General features: G+C 38.5%; 1 protein-coding gene and 1 long non-coding RNA gene across 4 annotated transcripts in view; one reads left to right on the top strand and one right to left on the bottom strand.

Moving 5' to 3' along the window:
• LOC140592124 (uncharacterized) overlaps nucleotides 1-8,000 on the top strand; it is a 17,411-nt gene extending 9,411 nt beyond the window's left edge. Inside the window, exon 2 of the long non-coding RNA XR_011992410.1 lies at nucleotides 7,054-8,000. This is a non-coding gene — a long non-coding RNA (uncharacterized lncRNA). The remainder of the gene's footprint in view (nucleotides 1-7,053) is intronic.
• On the bottom strand, nucleotides 6,592-20,084 carry tmem38b (transmembrane protein 38B). Of its 3 annotated transcripts, XM_023802745.2 has the most exons (7): nucleotides 19,660-20,084; nucleotides 14,164-14,184; nucleotides 11,774-11,930; nucleotides 10,954-11,138; nucleotides 9,800-9,887; nucleotides 8,473-8,590; nucleotides 6,592-7,342 (listed from the first exon to the last, which is right to left on the bottom strand). In XM_023802745.2, the coding sequence occupies exons 3-7, from the start codon at nucleotides 11,878-11,880 to the stop codon at nucleotides 7,028-7,030; spliced, it is 813 nt and encodes a 270-aa protein (XP_023658513.2). In that variant the 5' UTR covers nucleotides 11,881-11,930; nucleotides 14,164-14,184; nucleotides 19,660-20,084; the 3' UTR covers nucleotides 6,592-7,027. The 3 variants fall into 3 exon arrangements, with proteins under 3 accessions (XP_023658513.2, XP_023658510.2, XP_023658512.2); XM_023802742.2 differs by lacking the exon at nucleotides 14,164-14,184; XM_023802744.2 differs by lacking the exons at nucleotides 14,164-14,184; nucleotides 19,660-20,084 and adding an exon at nucleotides 12,243-13,299.

Genomic DNA, 20,084 nt, shown 5'->3' with positions numbered 1-20,084 from the left:
GAAGACTATTCCATACCACGCTGTGTAAAGAAGTGCTTTCTCAAATCCATTTTTAAATGTTTGCTAATTTCTACCTATGGCCATGAGTTCTAGTGTTTAGACTAATATTGAAGTAGCCAATTAGCTGAACAGCCTCCAGACCTGTTAGAATCTTATATACCTGGATCATGTCCCCCCTTAGAATCCTTTGCTCGAGGCTGAACAGATTCAGTTCAGCTAACCTCTCCTCATAAGACATTCCTCTAAGACCAGGAATCATTCTTGTTGCCCTACGTTGTACCCTTTCCAAGGCAGCAATGTCCTTTTTAAGGTATGGTGACCAAACCTGCACGCAATATTCTAGCTGGGGTCTTACCAAGGAATTGTATAATCGTAAAATCACCTCCCTTGACTTAAACTCCACATACCTAGAGATGTAACCCAACATTCTATTGGACTTTTTAATTGCTTCCCCACACTGGCAAGAGTGGGACATGGAAGCATCAACATACACACCGAGGTCTTTCTCATAACCCGCTACTTTATTTCAGTGGAACCCATAAAACATTTGTACTTTATATTTCTGCTCCCTGCATGGATTACCTTACATTTATTTATGTTAAATTTCGTCTGCCAGGTATCAGCCCAGTCGCTAATTAAATCCAGATCCAGTTGTAGCCTCTCTGCTGCTAGATCAGTATCTGCTACACCACCCACCTTGGTGTCGTCTGCAAATTTAACCAGTTTACAGTATGTATTAGTGTCAATATCATTACTGTAAATTAGGAACAATAGTGGTCCTAAAATTGAACCCTGCGGTACCCCACTATGAAGGGAGGCCCACTGCGACATTGTGCCTCTAATAACTACCCGCTGCTTCCTGTCAGTTAGCCAGTTTTCGATCCAAGCTGCTACAGTTCCTAAAATCCCTCCAGCTCTGAGCTTAAGCTAGAGCCATTTGGGGGGGGGACAACGTCAAAAGCCTTCTGGAAATCTAAGTAGATCACATCATAGGTCTTTTTGTGATCGGTTTCTCATGAAGGCATTATCAAGGTGCCATTAATGTAAAGTGTTACCTTTCATTCATTATTTAATTTTCTTAGTCTTCCCTGTAATTTCCAAAACTTTAATTGAAAAATAAATAATAGAAACATGAAATAGAAAATCTATAATAACAGGTCTGATAATTAAAATGGCATGTCTGGGTTTACCTTTGAAACCCCAAAAGTGCATGTGAGAGGTCATAGAGGTGTTAAGCCGGTGAAATAAATTATTCCTTGGTCATCAAGGACAGTGGTGATCCATCTACATCATTCTGAAGTACAAGCTTAATCCGTTATTCTAAAGGTACCTCATCTTTCTGTGATTTAAAAATTCTAAATTGAAAGTGAATTATATTTGACAGAATTGGTCTGTGAGGACAAAAACTATATCAAGATAGATGCACTTCAGTCTAAAAACAGATACATGTCAGATTTAAAGTCAAACTGAAACACAACCTTTCATTAATATTTATAAGTAAAGTTTCTTTTCAAGTTACTGAAAAAGATACGGCGCTCAAATTGTGAGCATCTGTGGTGACTGCAATGAAAATGTCACAGTCAGCTGGGTTCACTTAACTATTGCCGCAGCTTTTTGCAGACATTTTTGTTCTGGTAGGTTAGCTTGGATAAGGCGGTACCTTTGCTTTACGGTGTAGAAATTTCAGGAGGCAGAGAAGTTACTGTAGATACTAAACCAAGGAATGAGTCAGTGTAAGTCTCCGCTTACTGCTGAGAAGCTCAGTTCCACTTAGGACTAATAGCCATAAAGAGTGGTATGCTGTACCTGTAAGAACAGAACACTTTCAAAATGTATCGCTGCGAGAAAACTGGAGAGCAGCTGTTTTGCGGCGAAGAAGGTATGAAAGAGCGTGGGTGTGCGGTCAGCCTCCGCGACTGCTGAGGATAATGCTGTGCTAAGTGCATAATGGAACCACAGCGTATTTCTCAGCAAAATAAACTGCAAGCGCTCTGTCTGGCTCCTGGCTTTAACCAAATGTAGTTACATCTTCTTAAAGAGTGGTGTGCCTCACGCCAGGGTGTATGAAAGGCAGTTGCGTGTTTTCCTTGTTTCCTCGGGGGAATCTGGTGGCCTGCCTCTGGTTCGCTCTGTCTCTATATGCCCGCAGTTAAGTAACCGGCCTTCTGTACTTTGCTCCCTAATGTGTGCCCTGTGATGAACTGGAATCAGGTCCAAGATGTTCTCCAGCCTTCTGCCCTGTGCTGCCCGGGATCGAGAGCAGGCCCCCCATGACCCTGCACCGCATGAGCAGTTAAAAAAGACTCAATATGCATCCAGCCAAGCTTTGCCGATTTGGCCTCCAATCTGTCATATTTGAAACATCACTCGTAAAGTCTATATTTAACTGACATCTGGGAAAATGGTAACATAACATCTCTTCCCTGTACTGACTCGATTGAAACCATACTGTCTACACATTTCAGGCTCTCCTCTATTTGTTTTTATTACATCTTCCTTGTCAAAGAGTCCCTTTTGATTTTTCCGTTGCCCTCTATATTGTGCTGGCTTCATTCCCGCTCACTCTCTATACCCCTATTGTCATGCCCCGCATCCATTCCCCCTCGTTCTCTCCCAGTGGTTTGTTTAATCTTACCTCCCATTACAGCCCTCGTGTGGATCATTATTAGGTAAATACTTCTTGCTCAGAACAGAGTACAGTGGTGATTGTTATGTTTATGCTTGTGCTTGTGATGTATAGATCATTGTACATGATAAATCTGCCTAAGTAATGAATTTAAAAATCATGCAGAAAACCATATACGTTAAGTTATCATCCTTGCTTTATGCCAGTTGCTCAATTAATGATGTCATTGCCTGGTCAGCAGTGTGGTGAAGTTCTCTAGTTCCTCAGGCACCATTACCTGTTACTTCATATTTTGTGCTCTTTTTGTTACTGTAGTAACATCCACCAGTGTTTTTTTGCTTTATATTACTGGATGGATGACTTTAGATGAGAATAATTAAGTGATGCATCTGGAAATAGTTTTTAATATTCTCCTCCTCTGAGATGATAAGTGTCATGATGCACCAACATGAAAACAACCCAAAAAATCAGGGCAGCCGGCTTGTCCCGCTCTTCTCAGAGCAGGAGGAAATAATACCCTTTTAGTGAAGTAACTGTGACGCTTGGATTCATATACTAGTGGTTGCGATGGTTTGCTGGATTCAGTTATACTTTCCTTACTTCTGCTGACTAGTTAATTCCTGCCTTATCAGCAGTATCAGGCAGTATAAAGCCATGACTTGCTTACAGCAAGGCCAGCACAGTGACATTGCCTATCTATATGCGGATGAATGCTACAACGTTGCGCAATGCTAATCTGGCATACCTTTACTGTACAAATACCAGAAAATGTCAAAAAAATATCAGCATTTGGCTCACAGAATGACCATAATCATAACTCAACAAGTCATAGCTTAATCAGGATATCATAAATAGGTTCATTTTCTGCTGTTCATTTAGTTTCATTGGCCTGGAAGATCCAGGCTGGAAAGGTGGGTGATTTAAGGGATCTGATCTGATTTTTGATCTAGGCCATTAAATTGGCAAAAGAAGCCGGTTTGACAAAGATGGGAAATGTCATGATGGGTTCCCTCACTGAGCTTATAGTGGTTGTTAGCAACCAGTCTGTCCCTGCTTCATCTAAGCACCAGCTTCAATGGCTTCATCACTGAATAATCGGAAAGAAATAGCCCGCAATTTACAAGGGAGTCGGTTTGAAGTCTCCAAAGTATTTTTGTGTCTGAATTTTTGGAGCGCAAAGTCGAGGAACTGCAGTGATATTATTAGTAAAAACTTTTGGTAAGATGTGTCCGCAAGACCTGAGGCAAAAAACTGATTCTACTGATTTTATATTTCATTCCTCAATATTACTAGTCATGCAAGGTTCTTTCAGAATCGTGGGGGATTGAAAGGACAGCTTCTAAACGTCCAAATAATAGTTACAAGGGACAGACAGATAATGTAATAACTGAATTTAAATGAAGAGGTCTGAAAAACTCGTACTTCCAGCCGTCTTGGAGAGGGACAGATTTTCAGCAAAACAAAGTTTTCTGACTTGCTTGGCACATGTTTTAGTACAAGGATTAAGAACTTGTTGAGCTTGTTTTTTAAATTATTATTCATACACATTAATAAGGGCGGTGCAGTGGTCCAGTGGCTGGCACTGCTAGTGAATGTGTTGCCTCATAGGTCCTCGACTAGGGTTCAAGTATCTGCCAGGGTTCCGTGTGTGAAGTTTGCAAGTCCTCCCCACATCATCATGGGGTTCCTTCCTATAGTTACCCCCCCATGACCTTGATTACAACAAGTACTTACAGAAAATGGATGGATGGAGGTGATAATAACCCAGAAGCTGAATCATTAATGAGTAAAGTTCTGGGAGAGGATCTCGTTGACTTTAGGGTGAAACATAGCATTTGTCCAGGAAAGAGATGAACCTCCATCCTCTCTTTGATAAGCGGCTACATGGATAACATCATACACCAGATATAGCAGAGAAGTGCTGTCTCTCCACCGGCTGTGATACTTTGTTCAAGGGTTGAAAACAGCCACTTCCCCATATTATATTTTGAGCTGGAACACAACAGGGCCTGTCTTATACCATAATCACCATCACTAGCATTGCGATTGTGGTGTAACTATGCAGACTACTGAGGAAGAGGAGACAGACGGATGAAGAAAAAGAGCAGTTCAAGTGCTATGGTCCCATGCAATTATCTGACTAGCAGGACAGGGTAGAGGAGAATCAAAAAGACAGACATAAATACAGGACGGATCATAGTGAATGTGATTTATTTCTAATTCGCTTGATAGGGGTGACATTTTGCAGCTAAAAAATTTATTACCTGACCGAAAAAAGAGTATGTTGCTTTACCTCATCGTGTTATTCAAACCTGACAATGTGCATTACGATTTTTGCTTGTTTATGGGGTAACTCTGGGTGCTGCCATTTATGGGAGAAATCACATTAATCTAGCTGGTGCCATATTTGTTTTGACTTTTTATCAGAGTTTCTACTACAGTCAGAGTATGGAATAATCCCATACTGCATAGGAAAGTCTATCCTAATCACTGACAGCTGGGAGGAAGCAAACAGGGACAGATCTGTTATAAAGCTCGATGCTTCAACTAATGAATCCAGCCTGAGCCTGAAAAGACAGCATGTAGCTGCAGAGATAAATCATGATCTGCTGGATGGAACCAAAGTGCATTGCAGTATTCAGAGCCTGAGAACTTTGTTATATTATACATTTTATTAAAAATATTCATATTATAAGTTATATAAAAGGGGCGGCACTGTGGTGCAGTGTTTGCGCTGTCGCCTCACACCTCTGGGACCTGGATTCAAGTCTCCAACATGGCTCCGTGTGTGTAGGTTCTCCCCATGTCACTGTGGGGCTTCCTTCAGATGCTCTGCCCCCCCAGTCCAAAAACATACTGAGGTTCATTGGAGTTACCCATAGGTGTGCTTGTGTGCTGTGAATGGTGTGTGTTTGTGCCCTGCGATGGATTGATCCCCCATCCTGGGTTGTTCCCTGCCTTGCACTCACAATAGGCTCTGGACCTCCTGTGACCTTGAATAGGACAAGTGGTTACAGAAAATGGATGGAGGGAAAGTATTCAAAACGTTCAAGCATTAATTATACTCCAGGAAACGATATTTAAGATAACCCTAACCATAACCGTATGACAACCTTTACCCACCCATCCCTAACCTTAATTACAAGTAACCAAACAAAATACAAGACTTTTGGCTTTTTCTATTTTTTGATTGCAATCACAGATTTTTGTAAAATTGAGGTTATTCCTGTGGGGACTGAAAAAATGGTCCCAACAACATCAAAATAACAGGTTTATAATCACAAATGTCCCCATAATACATAACTCCCCCCCCCCCCACACACACACACACACACCTGTGCATCTTTGGACCGGTAGGAAGAAACACACACAATTAGTGGGAGAACATTTGAAAACGAATTTGAGGAAGCACTTCTTTACACAGCGTGTAGTTAGAGTATGGAATAGTCTTCCTGCCAGTGTAGCGGAATTGTACATTTCTTATGTTCTTATATGAATAGCATGACCCCTCATCCCTGGAGGTGTGACACGTCCTGCCTACCATGCTGCCCTTTGTAGGCTCCTAGCTACATTTAAAATCACAAGCGAGAAATATTACATGCTAAATATCAATGACTAGTGGGTAAACTGTGGAAGCAACATTTGTATTCAACATTTATATGCCACCATGCTCGTATTCATGGCAAGTTCTTAACACTTGACTGGAGTTCACTACATATGATATTTTGTGTAATTGTTGGCTAGATGCCAAAAGCAAGGAGGAACTTGTTTGTTCTTTGTTGATATGACTACATGACTGATGTGCAGAGTAGTGCTGGATCGGACTTCTAAAATCCCTACCCGCAGTTTTTACTATTCCAAAGATAACAGGAAGGAATTCAATAGATATTCATTTGCACACAGACCAGAAAATCCCCATTCAACCCTAACACATTACGATATTAAATATTTTCTCAGCGACGTAGTACTTTTTTGGAAATATTTAATAGAGAGAGCACAAAATGCTTCCACATTCATTGGTGAGGTCCCCTTTAAAAATGAGCTAGGATAAGTACAATTAACCAGGAGCAAAAATTAAAGTGAAACGTCTTTTTCTATTACATATAACAAATGTAAGAGAATGGAGGTTTACCTCTTTCCTGAACAAATGTAAAATATGTAGTATTTTAAAATTTATTAAAATTATGTGATTAAATAACAAAACTACCAGATAAAAACCTGCCACAAGACATTCCCAGTTCTGCATGTCATATTGTAATAAAAACACCTGAAAACCAGTGACATTGTTTAGAAAATGACTATCAACCTCAATAAATATGAAAATATACCGCTCATATAATGAATCATGCTACATTCAGCTTGCATTAAGGAGAACATGGAAAAAGTTGCGCAGGGTGTTCATTAATCAGTCCTTATCCGCTCTGCAGCTGTCTGTTGATCATCCCTGGCCGCCAGTTTCAGTGAACAGTCTACGTCCGCTTCCGCAGAAGGGGCTGCGTTTTGTTCCGCGTCGCAGCACACAGAGCCATTGTGCCTCGGAGAGGCAGGTTTGATGGCCTCTGCGGCTGCAGTACAGGTCTCCGAGGGCGACGTGACAGACACATCGGCCTCATTTGCGGAGGGGGAATGTGTCGACTCCATCCCGAAGAGCACACGATAAATGGCCGTCTCCACAGGGGCGAACGGGAAAGACGGAGCAGTCAACATCATCCTCACCTAGTGAAAGGTACAAGGGGAAGAAACTCAGACCAAGTAAATCACCCATAATGAAGAAAGACTTTTGACTGCGACAGCATCCTCGGTATATGCTGGAAATATAACAGTGGCCCAGTGTGAAAGGCACGAGATTCATCTCCGGTCTTGTGCCTCTGCGTGTGTCTGCCTGCTTGTCCATGTTTACGCTTGTTTCTCAGCGGTGACTACAGAGGCAATATGCGGGAGCAATAGGCGCTCAAACAAGAACAATCAACAGGATCAATTACGGTTATTTATCCATCATTTAACAAGTACAGATACGTGGGAACAGAGCCAGCAGAGGCGTGAAACCAGGCACCACACACGTAAAATGGGCAATCTAGCATTTTTTATTGGATATATATTTCTTGCAAATACAGATATTTAGAAGTTACTGGATCCAAAATCCCAGAAATCCTTTGCCAGCCCTAAGAGGATGGGCTCCCCCTTTGAGTCTGGTTCCTCCCAATAGATTTTTCTTGCCACTGTCCCCACTGGGTTGCTCACTGGGGGCTTTGGGCAGGGAAAATGCACTTTTTAAATGAATCTGAATTGAATTGAATTGAATTGAATTGAATTGATAGTTATCATAATAGTTCTATCTATCTTAGACATATAATAAACTAAACCAGATTATTGACTTGCTGTGTACTGTTTTATTTGGCACTACTTAAGAACTTTTGCATCACAAAGTTATTATTCATATTTTTCATATATTTCTAATAAAAAGAAACGGTTAGCCTTCTGTTTTTATATATATATATATATATAATATGTGTGTGTGTGTGCGTGTGTGTGTGTGTGTGTGTGTTCCAGAGGTGATGCATGATGTGAATGTTTTTCTCTGCTGTGCTGTTGAAGAGATATTTTTGTAAAATGTAAACGCAATGCTTAAAATCGTAACATTCTTGCAGATTGCAGATATTTACTAAAAAGTGTTTCATTGAGAAGAATTTTCTGACCTTGCTTTTATTTTAAAAATAGTATATACCTACATGGACATATGCCTGTTAGATCACTACAGTAACTGAACAGAGTCTAAATGCAATAGGAAGTATTGAGAGCTGTAGCGTAAGAGCTGTGAACCTCACCTATGGGCAGAGGTGACTGACCTTGTTGATGACCAGGAAGAGGGTATAGAGAAACATCAGCTGATGCTTTTGCACTGGGAGGATGTGACTCTGCTGCATTGAGAAGACGATGGCTCCTATCAAGGTGACCTTAGTGGCACTGCAGACGCAAAGACACAAAAGTCAGCCTTGCTTTCACAAGAATCAAATGTATTCAGCTATATTTTTAATTACCATGCAGATATAGTGATTTTTCAAACTTTTTGAGAATGACAAATAACAGAGGAAAACGCAACTAATCATGGCATGTTTATTTAGCACCACAGAAATCTTTAATTATATACTGTAGCCACAAATATCCTTATATGTTTGTTTTTTTCCTTAACTGGTGAATGCATTCCCCTCACTAAATCATAATACAACTGATGGCCAGAGCAAATATAAAAGATTGGAATCAGGGCTGATCAATGAATTTTTTAATTGCTATTATCGACTACAGCAGCCCAATCTAAAGCCCGATCTGTTTAATTTCCCACGTCCGCATAGTTCACGTCAGTTTCACAGATTGTAAAGTTCCGTCACTAGCATGTCTGCGGCTTGAAACTACAAACCATTGCAATGTCAGCCGTGTGGAAATTCTTCAAATTGAAAACTCAAAGCAGCCCAATAGCCACCAGAAATGTTTGCAATGGCATCCTTTCGAGAGGAGGCAGCAATTGAGCTTTGTAAATACAACAAATCTAATTAGGCGCTTGCAGAAACATCATAAACAAATTAATACTGTGAAGCTTACTCAGATGAATGCACCGCCAGCTACTGTATGTGTATGTATACTCAAATATTTATTAAAAGATTTAATCCAAATTGGCAGATAAAAATATTGAATTGATTGGAGAGCAAAAAAGTGGATCAGGACATCCCTACTGTACATAATACAGCTGATATAATAAATAATGAATTACTCGATTCTGCAGATCTATACAAGTACCATTACGCAAAATATGTAAATATGCAAGTAATATGCGTAAATACACAATAATCCAAATTAGTATCTAAATACTATGTTATTGTAAAATTTTACGATTGAATTTTGACAAGATAAAAACAGGATAATGGTTCAGAAATGGTAAATTGCTTGAGTTCAGATTGAAGTAAAAATGTTTTACATTTAATCAATGTTGTATTTGCTTCACTTGTACCATGCTTTGGACAAAAGCATTTGCTAAATTAACAAATCTAAACAGATGCAAATGTAAACAATGCATGTTAGCGAACTTTATAGGTACTGATAAAATATAGTGAATTACTGAACATATTTTTATTGTCGCTTGCGTTTAAGGTTATAGGTTTGTTTTTATAACTGACTTACTATGACATTTTGAGAAGCTCATTGGTCTCAGGCCTCCATACTCCACGAACCAACTGCTCAAAGTTACTGATCAGCCCATGGCCTGACCCTGGAAATGGAGGAAGACAGCAGAGATGGGGTCACCTACACCTCACCTGCTACCTGTGTTTGTTCACTGCCCACATTGGGACATACAAAGATTTTCATCCATCCATTGTCCAACCAGCTTATCCTACTGGGTTGTGGGGGGTTTGGAGCCTATCCTGGAAGCAATGGGCATGAGGCAGAGAACAATCCTGGATGGGGGACTAGCCCATTGCAGGGCAATTCACTCACACATGCACACCTAAGGGGCAATTTAGCAACGCCAATTAGCCTCAGTATGTCTTTGGACTGTGGGGGGAAACCGGAGTACCCAGAGGAAACCCCACGACGACACAGGGAGAACATGCAAACTCCACACACATGTGACCCAGGCGGAGACTCGAACCCAGGTCCCAGAGGTGCGAGGCAACAGTGCTAACCACTGCACCGCCATGCCACCCCCACAAAGATTTTAAGAAAAAATATTTATTTCAATTTCATTTTCAGTCTTAAACCTAAATTCACTTTTTTTAAAAGTATATATAATAAGGTTCTTTATTCAAAATCACTTTTTCCTGCTAGATAATCATTGATAATAATAAATAAAATAAAGTCTTCATAATACTTCTGTTACGATCGCGGGCAAGCGAGCAGGAAAGCAAGCGATCGGAGCCAGGACGTACGGAACAAACGGGGATTTATTGGGAAAACAGGACCGGGGAAGCACGACAGGCAACATCAATGGTGAGTCTGGTGAAGCCAGACTCAGACGAAGACTAAATACACAAGACATGCCACGGAGAACGAGCCACAGGTGAGAACAATCAGGGCGAAAACAGGAGGTAGTGAGGTGGGCGTGGCACACATCGGGAGTGGACGGAGCGGGGCGTGACAACTTCATATCTTCATGCAAGCAAATTTGCTTCAATAATACTCCAAATAACAATTTGAATGCCATCACACTGGTGGCAAACGGTACTGAAGCAGTGTTACATATCAGAGAACAACGTAGTGTACTGCAGTACACATACAAATAATGTAGCACACCGTTGTACATATACCAATAATGTAGTACATTGTAGTATTCATACCTTTGGCCCAGCCAACCACAATCATTACTAGCAAGCTATTCTGATACTTCTTCTGGGCTTGTACAACCCCTCCCAGAACCTTCCATGTACGAGTGACCTCCTTCATCCCAGACAAAACTAATCGCACAGGTAGGAGGGAAGTACAGCTGTAGATTAGATCCTGGGGGCAGTAGAACATCAAGTACCTGAAAAACCAAAAAGAAAGAGATGAATAACTGCTAATGGGGCTCTTTACATACAAGAATAAATGGAAAATTTATTTTAAATTTTAAGTATAATAGTACATCTTTTAAGACTGTATCAGTAGGTGGTGCCATTTCATGAACATTCTCATAAAATTAACATTTGAAGGGCCTGAAATTCAGGCTGACAACTAAAATAGCTCAATTCAGCTATTCCAATCAGAAGCATGGCCATAATATAGCCATAATATAACCATGGTAACCAGCATGACAGTACAAATTTAATATAATTAAATCCATTAACTATATGAAAACAGGAACAGATACAGAAACCTTATTATTTTACCTTAGCAAATATTTACTAATGTAAATAGGTTCTCTTCTGTAAATGTAAAGAATACAATAGTCAAACAGCCACCTTGTATTTTGTCAAGCTAGAGGTTTAACGTTTCTCTGTGCCTGAGTTAGACGTACTTTCATTAAGAGAGAGCTGTTCTGAGTCAAATATTAAGAAACACATTATTGTTACGCACAAATTTTTTGCTTGGCTACTAAATAATTCTGCCCCAATAGTAAAGTGTCCTATTTGAATTCTGTAATGCAAGCTGATTACAATAAATAGAGATAAAGCAGAGTACCAGATCAGGGAGGCCACCAACACATGGCTGTTGTTAGAAAATGGTTCTACAGGTGGTTCTGCGAGCAGCACTGCAGAGAGAATGGCCCCTCCGAAGCAGTAGAGCATGGAGCTGACCCAGCATGCAACGGGGCTGCGACATGCCACCTCCACTGCCCCTGTAAGCAAGCGGCCGCTGTGTCAGTCATGAGCATCGCTACCTCAATCAGCTTTAATAACACCCATCATCCAATGCATGCAAAGGCCATTCACCATAACGAATAGCAACTGGCTCGCACAGCTAGTGATTCTGACATACTCAACAATTATAGTCGCCAATGTTTTGTAGGGGACTTTAAGTACCCTCCAGGTGTCATATTTTATTTAATCTTAAAATTTTACTTAATACAATTAATACATCCATCATTCATCCAGTACAGAATCAAACAGACAATTCATACAAATAAGTTTAGTATGACTTTAGTAATTACTGAGTAAACCAGAGTGCAGCTGTTTTTGTGGTCTTCTAAAGAGTTTCAAGGATAATGCTTCCAGAAATATTAAAAGTAATTCATTCATTTGTGGTGGATATTAAAAAGCAGACGAAAATGAGCCTTAAGCTGTCAAATAAGAATCAAGTAAAGGTTTAGTCAAAGCACCACATATTACACACAAATGCTGAGTAAATCCAGTATGCATGTATGCGTACAAATAATGTAATCAATTATTTTTCTACAGAGAAGCATAATAAAAAAGAATAAAAAACATGGGGGTGGGGGGGGGGAATACTGCTCTTAAAGAATATGAATATAGAGATCCAGCTCAAAATATCAGGAATGAAAGTGCAGCTTTGGTTTACTACATACACACAGAAAGCACATCATTCCTTTTTGTTTTCTTTTATACATACAGTAGTACTAACTGCCAGTGATTATTTTCTAATTATGCATCATTTTCTATCACTCAGTTTATAATATATTGAGTTAATTATTTAACTTAATATTTAACATATTACACTATGTATGTCTAGCTGAGAAGTAAATACTTCTATAGCTTGGACCTATTTACTATAGTGTAAAGCAGCTAACCACAACCTAAAGTTGTGTCATGGCTGAAATAATTTTTCATTGAAAATGTCCAGAAATACATTAGCAAACACAACGGAGATTTTTCTTTTTAAACCTAAAGTGTTTTAAACCTAAATCACATACATCGCCTTCACATATGTTGCCGTGTGGGGTTGCATGAACACTATAGTGTTGGGGTTGCATGAATTTCTTTCACACAGACACACGGCCTCATTGTGCCAATACAAAAGAGATGTGTTATCTCCAAAGAACAAGCCACAATAAAATACTCTGCCACTTTGCATTAAGGCAATATGTAAATATACAGCTGCCACACTGCCATCCCCATACTTAACTTAAACCCCTACGTTACTAGTGTAATACAGAAATTAGGTTAGAAAGCTCTCAGTCGGATGGTTTACTTTGCTTTGCCAATTTCCACCAACAAGTAGGAAAATTATTTTAATAACATAATTGAATTTAATTAATATAATGATATTAGTAAAAGCCCCACCCACGGTGTTTCAAAGCCTTATTTCTCCGTCACTAAATCAAAGTGACGAAAACAAAATGAAAATCCAAGGCAGAGTGAGTCACCCCATCCATCTATATTTATATCTAAAATTCACTCACTGATCAAAAATTGGTGCTTGGCAATTTCATACAAAAAATTAAACATCTGAAAAGAATTATTATTGTACAATCACTTAGAAGATTAAAAAAAAAGAATAAAAGCACATCAACATGCGATTCAAGGATTCATTTTATAACACTCATTATATATATGTCGCAGTTGTGATTTCCATAATACTCAATGCTCCATCATGAATACTGTTGTATTCCAGCTGCATAAAAATAACGTATGACATTCTGTTTTTTTGCCATTTTCTGTTACAATCAACATTTGTATGATAAACGGATCAGGCAACACAGTAACATTAATAACATCAAACACAGTATAGGTGCAGTAGACACTGCGGATGGATACTGCCACAGAACCACCAATCCGAAAAGAAAAAATAATGAATGAATAAGCAAATTCTGCATCACACTGTTTTACTTATTTAAAATAATTTAAAGCAACAATAAAAAAAACTTGCTGTGACTTGCAAATCAAGTATATGTCCAATATTCAAGTATATGTCAAAGATACTGTTCTTTATTAAAGCTTTTTTTAAAACTAAACTCTGTGATGACAGGAGAAGTTTGACATAAACTTCTCAGTGCCACAAACACTTGTATAAAGCATGCATCTGACAATGGACAAAAGCTATATTCTGTAAAAGAATCAGTGACAATGAAAACATCGTACAGGAGGGACTGAGTGGGAGAACATATAACATACCTGTCTAGCAGAAGCCATAACCTGAAATATCGTTAAAAGCAATGTATTAATAATCAGAGATGTATTAAATTAAAGTCTTAATATTGAAATCCATTCACTCTTTTTAACAAAGTACTTCAATTAATTTGTTTACAGACAAACCAGTGAATACAATGACTACAAAACAGCTCTTGGTATAAGAGAAAAAGTTTGTGGAATTAGCTGGATTTCTGAATGTTCCTAAAAAGTAAGGTGATCTTCATTTAAGTCATAATAATACAGCCTTACTTAACAAACAATACACCTGCCATTTCACATATGTTACTGAACGAAGAGATTAAGCAAACAAGACCACTGATGGAAAAAGAATATCAACCCTTACATTTAGTAACTAGTGGAACTTTATTGGTAATAAGCTCAACCAAATGCTTTGTGTAGCTGCCACTCAAACCCATTGGCTGTTTAGGAAGTATTGTGGCCCTTTATTCACCACAAAACTATTCCAGTTCTTGTATATTTTTGGGAAGTCATGCTTCAATGGCCTGCTTCAGGTCATGTCACAACATTTCAGTGGGATTGAGGTCATGACAATATTCTGGATTCTGTTTTGGAGAACATCATTTTCCTTGGTGGTAACCTCCCACAAACTCTACTCTTCAGCGTTTTCTTACGAAAAGCCCATAAAGAGACGTGTCATCAAGTATAAGACATAGCAGCAGATTAGCTGTCACTGTCTTGTTTTTTGTCACTTGCTTGAGATTTCCACTGCATGCACTGGCACTGATCTTTACCCTACACCCACTAGCAGGAAGACTCAGCACTCCTGAACTTCTTCCTTTTGTAAACTATTTGCCTGACTGTGGACTGACAGAGACCTGAATCTCTGCCAGTTCTGTTGTAACCTTTTCATAATCTTACGAGCTCCAACAACTCTTTGTCCTGCGAAATCTCTTAATTTCAAATATGGCAATATAAAATGTTTTGCTTTGGTTTCTTAAATAATGAATTATTTCAGACATATTATGATTTAGATGAAGATCAAATCACATTTTAGAAGAAATTCGTGCAGGAATCCTAGTTTCACATACTTTTTTCCTTACGACTGTATCCAATATCATGTCCAGTACTCTACCAGTATCAGTATATTACTAAAAGTAAAGCAGTACTCGATACATGTCTACTGCAGTGTATTAAAGGAATGAACATATAAAAAAATTACCACTATACTGATACTAAGGCACATGAGGGCAGGTACACATACATTACTCACAATTAATTGCAAAGGCCACAACAATTTTACAAGCAAAGTAAAATGTTATCCAATACATTTGAAACACTTTTCAGGATTCAAAGTACACATACAAAATAGACAAAATAAAAGTACATGTTTGCAAACATATATGTACATATACACACATTCAGTTTGTATTCTCACAAATCATTAACATTTCTGATGAAATTTCAGATGAAACGTTATTAATGTGCAGCAAAAATATAAATGTATATCGTTTATGCTATACCTCCGACTTTGTCTTCTGTCTTCATATATTTAAATACAATGACAAATTAATTTTTATTAAGCAAAATATTCATAAGCTTATAAAATCCAACTGTCTTCATCTTTCACTGGCGTTATCTTTATGCAGCTGATGGCCAATTGCACTGTTCATTTTGGGATATGGTGTATAGGTCACTAACAATTATTTTCTCTTTCTTAGGTTTCATTATAATGACAGTAAATAATCTAGGAAGAATAGACTTTACAGCTGAACATGTATTTAAAATAGGCTATGACATTACTGAAGAAGTAAAGCAAACTTTACTAATTCGCAGAACTAAGTTTTGGGACACCAGGGAACATCAAAAATAAAAAGTAAATATTTGAATTTACAGGCTTGAACAAAGAAACACAGACACAGATCATGCAACTCTGAGGGTGACGGTACACAGGGCAACTTGCTAGGCAGCGTTGCTGACAGATGTTGCTCGGACCCATTCCCAATGATTTTGGCCAACAAAAATGTCAACTTGAAAATTGAAAGTGGTCAAATTTTGCGATCATCCAGATCCAGATGAGTTACCCTTTGTCTCACCTGGTTGGCCATTGCCTGGCAACATTGCTCAAAAAGTTGCCCTATGTATCTTCACCTAATAAGAATGAGTCGATAAATGTTGACCTTAAAACAATATATGGTAAAAATGGACACTGTGCTCCATTACATTATCCATTTATTCTCTGTAAGCATTTGTCCTATGCAGCTTTTTCAGGGAGTCCCAAACAGCATCCACCTGCAGAAGCCAGAGGGAACTGGAGAAGTGAAAGCCTGGTCACATTGAGGCTCCAGGCTGGTCTGCACTTCTACATATGGAGATCACTGTTGGAAACTGGTCTGGAGAAAGAGCATAATCAATACTGCCAAGTCATGTGACCACTTGGCATGTGACCAGAAGCACTAGTCATAAAATGCAAAGGTTTCTGGGAAAACAGAGACAGAAACATACAAGAAGTTTGTGGCCATCTGCCTTTGTTGAAGATATTTCAGATCTAAAGTGAATTATTGCTGTGTAGCAGTGCTTATTCTCATATCTTGGTTCATATTTTTTATTAAAAACATTAATTATAAGGACCGCTTCAGGTGATTCACTGTACATTCATTAATGTATACATTTAGTTATCTGTATTTATTTTAGACCAAAAACAAAGTACTGAGTCACAATCTACCTTAACAAATGAGAGACTTATAATATTCTGAATATATAAAAACACTCTAATAATCTAATTACACACCAGGTAACAAAAACAAATATATCACACCATACTGCAGCAGTAAAGAATGGGCTAAAATGAAGATTTAGTCCATTACTCTCCTCCGTAGACTGCAATACCTTCAATTATGTATTTAATGTGCACTGCTAGATTAACATATCACGGTCTATTAAACTTCTCTGAAATGGGAGGATTTTGTGTGAAATTACTTTTAGTGGGACTGTGAGGTACAATTAGCTTGTAGTGGAAGATTCAAAGTTGAAGGCTACTGATGCAAGGCTCTCAGGTTGAACTCCTAAAGTAAAATATTCATGTGCAGAATATCTCGAAAGGCTCTACGATTATTTCCATCGTCATTATCAACATCATTAAATACATTATTATAAACAAATCAAAATATAAAAAACACATAAACGGAAAGAAACTTACTAGATTTATTTAAAAAAAAAAAACGATAGCGTAAAAATATATTAAATATAAAATTATAAAATAAATATATAGCTGATATATATACAGTTTAACTTGTGCATTACCAAGGAACGGAGTACAATTTAGTTCAACGGAATCAAGTTTTGTAAAGAAAATATTACAACCTAATACTGTACTACAGTTGTAAAATAATTTAAGAAAATTACTTCTATTTGAGCGTATATCGCATAATAAAATATCTACCTATGGTTCTCCGTATCTTTCTTTGCCAAGGGCAAAAAGGCGAAGCTCCCATTGCCTCTGTCTTAAAATAGCCCTAATGTAACGGAATATTGGATACAAGCTACAGTAGGTTAGCTTGAAAGAGCCACACAATGATCAACAAACAATGCACGCTATTGTAGTGTCTCTAAAACAGCTTTCAGCCGAGCTGCTGCAAACGGCATGACAATGAGCGGTTTGCGGCGAAAGGTCAAATGTGCAATAAATATCCACCTGCTGCCACCATCATTATCCGAATGACTGTGACACTTCAGCTGAGTGTATCGTCCTCCACGCTGACTCTCCCAATGAAAAATAATATCAATCAAGGTCATGGATGTCCCCCTCAATCTGTGACCATATGCTTGTACTAGAAAAGTATATACTAACATAAGATACAGAAAACTCTGGAAAAACGGATTTTATTAGAGGTGCATCGATCTGATATGTGACCGATCCAAGTCAAATTATTTATTTCGTTTCGCCAGTCCATAAAACGATAACTCTTATATCTTGTTTAATTGATTTGTACAATCAATCACACGACAGCTCTTTACCATTTTAGATATGTTTTTTCGGCATTCAAGCTGAACACTGATGAACAACTCAGTTATTTTGCCGCTCGGTGGGTGTGAGCGCAGTAACTTCAGTCCGCTATGACGTCATGCGCATAGCCTTTGCCGAAGGAGGTGCGTAAGAACAGAGGGTAGAGATGAGGAGGTATTTTACGATTTTAACAACAGCTAGTAGCACAATGATTTGTCATCTTTGCAAAAACAGTTTTGAGAGGTGGAAGTAGAGTTTAGTGGAAAATCCCACAAACAAAGCGCATGCACTCGTGCGAGAAAACGTGAATAGGCTAATAAGAAAAGGGAGAAAAAATTGGGGCCATTTTAAGCATTCGCCACTTTGTATATTCTCTTGGAAAAGATTCAAATTGAACTGCAAATGCCGCAAAAACGCGTAAAACAAGACATACAAACGAGGTGGAACGTTATGTATGTTTCTAGTAGCCTAATTAAAGATTTTGTGGCATACATCCTTTCATTTGGATGTGCTAATAATATAAAATATATAAAGTATAAAAAATATATGTATGCGTATATATTAAATATGTGTGCATGCAAATCTTTTTACACACACACACATATATATAGATATATATATATAGATATATAGATATATGTGTGTGTGTGTGTGTGTGTGTGTGTGTGTTTAAGTAAAAGGTTTTTGTTGTATCGGTATTCCCAGTTGTGTATCGCGGTGGGATCGGAATTGAATAAATGTGGATAGGCCCATCCCTATAATTTATGTTAAAGACTAGGCTATGACAAGGCAGTTTTACCACATAAGACACAACAAGAGTCAGATAATTACATTACTTAAGGGAAAAAAGCACTAATTGAGTCACGTCGATCTAAGGCAATTTTTTCTAAACGGTTTTAAGTTGCTGTGAAAATATAATATTTAGGGAGAAAAAAACAATCGTCAGACCATGTCGATCTCATGAGATTTTTTTAATAATCAGAACTTAGTTTGTAGAAAAGAATACACAATTCTGAACTGTACATGTGAAAACTACCTTGAAGACCGCAGGTGCTGAAAGGAAAAGGGCCAGATCAAGCAAAAGCTAATGGACTGCTGCTAACCATTACAACAAGAACCAGTCCGCTGCAGTGCACTTTAATAATAATTCATTTTTAGTAATGTTTTGTTTCACTGGCAGCTCTTTTAAATAACAAAACATTTCTGCAAATGAGCTAGCTGACATGACACTTTAACTGTACTGTAACTGCAGTAATAGAAACTTTTAGCGATTTTACAACAAAGTGATGTGGATTCGTAGTTTAACAAATGCCCCATATGAAGTCTAATATATCATATACGCCTGGGGAAACTTAAATTGCATGATTGCTGCAACTATCATTAGTCAGACAATCAGCATCTCTCTTAATTCAGTCATGCAAATGCAAAAAATACACAAGAATCATAGATAATCAACGACCATAACCTGACCAAGTATGTTGCATAATAACTGTAATGTGCTTACGGTGGCTTACCTGGCTGTTCCTTCAGAGACATGACTGACACGATATAATGTGCCGATTCAAACAGCGGATACATAGACATCTGCGACATGGCCAGGGCAAGTTCGTCCAAATTCAAAAATGCCAACAGCTCCATTCTTCCTTACGCTGCAAATACTATCTTGCTATTGTTTTTTCTTTATTCTTTTTTTCATGAAGTTTTCACAGCAGCCGTGCAGCCATCATTCAGGTAGATTACCATAAAAAAACACTCGCCTCCTTCTAACAGCTGTACTTAGTGTCTGGGTGGTAACAGCTGTTTTACAGCCGCCCCGCAGCCGTCTCCGCTTTCAGCCGGTCGTCTCCGATTGCCGCCGGACAGCCGAAGCCCCTTCGGCCAGGGAATAAACGCAGCGTGTCCGCAGGATTATGTTCCGCCAACATGGCGGCAGAGCGAC

The sequence above is a fragment of the Paramormyrops kingsleyae genome, chromosome 7 (assembly GCF_048594095.1).
Source record: "Paramormyrops kingsleyae isolate MSU_618 chromosome 7, PKINGS_0.4, whole genome shotgun sequence".
In the NCBI taxonomy this organism is placed as follows: Eukaryota; Metazoa; Chordata; class Actinopteri; order Osteoglossiformes; family Mormyridae; genus Paramormyrops; species Paramormyrops kingsleyae.
The sequence above is the reverse complement of the archived record's forward strand: the minus strand, read 5'-3'. Positions and strand labels throughout refer to the sequence as shown.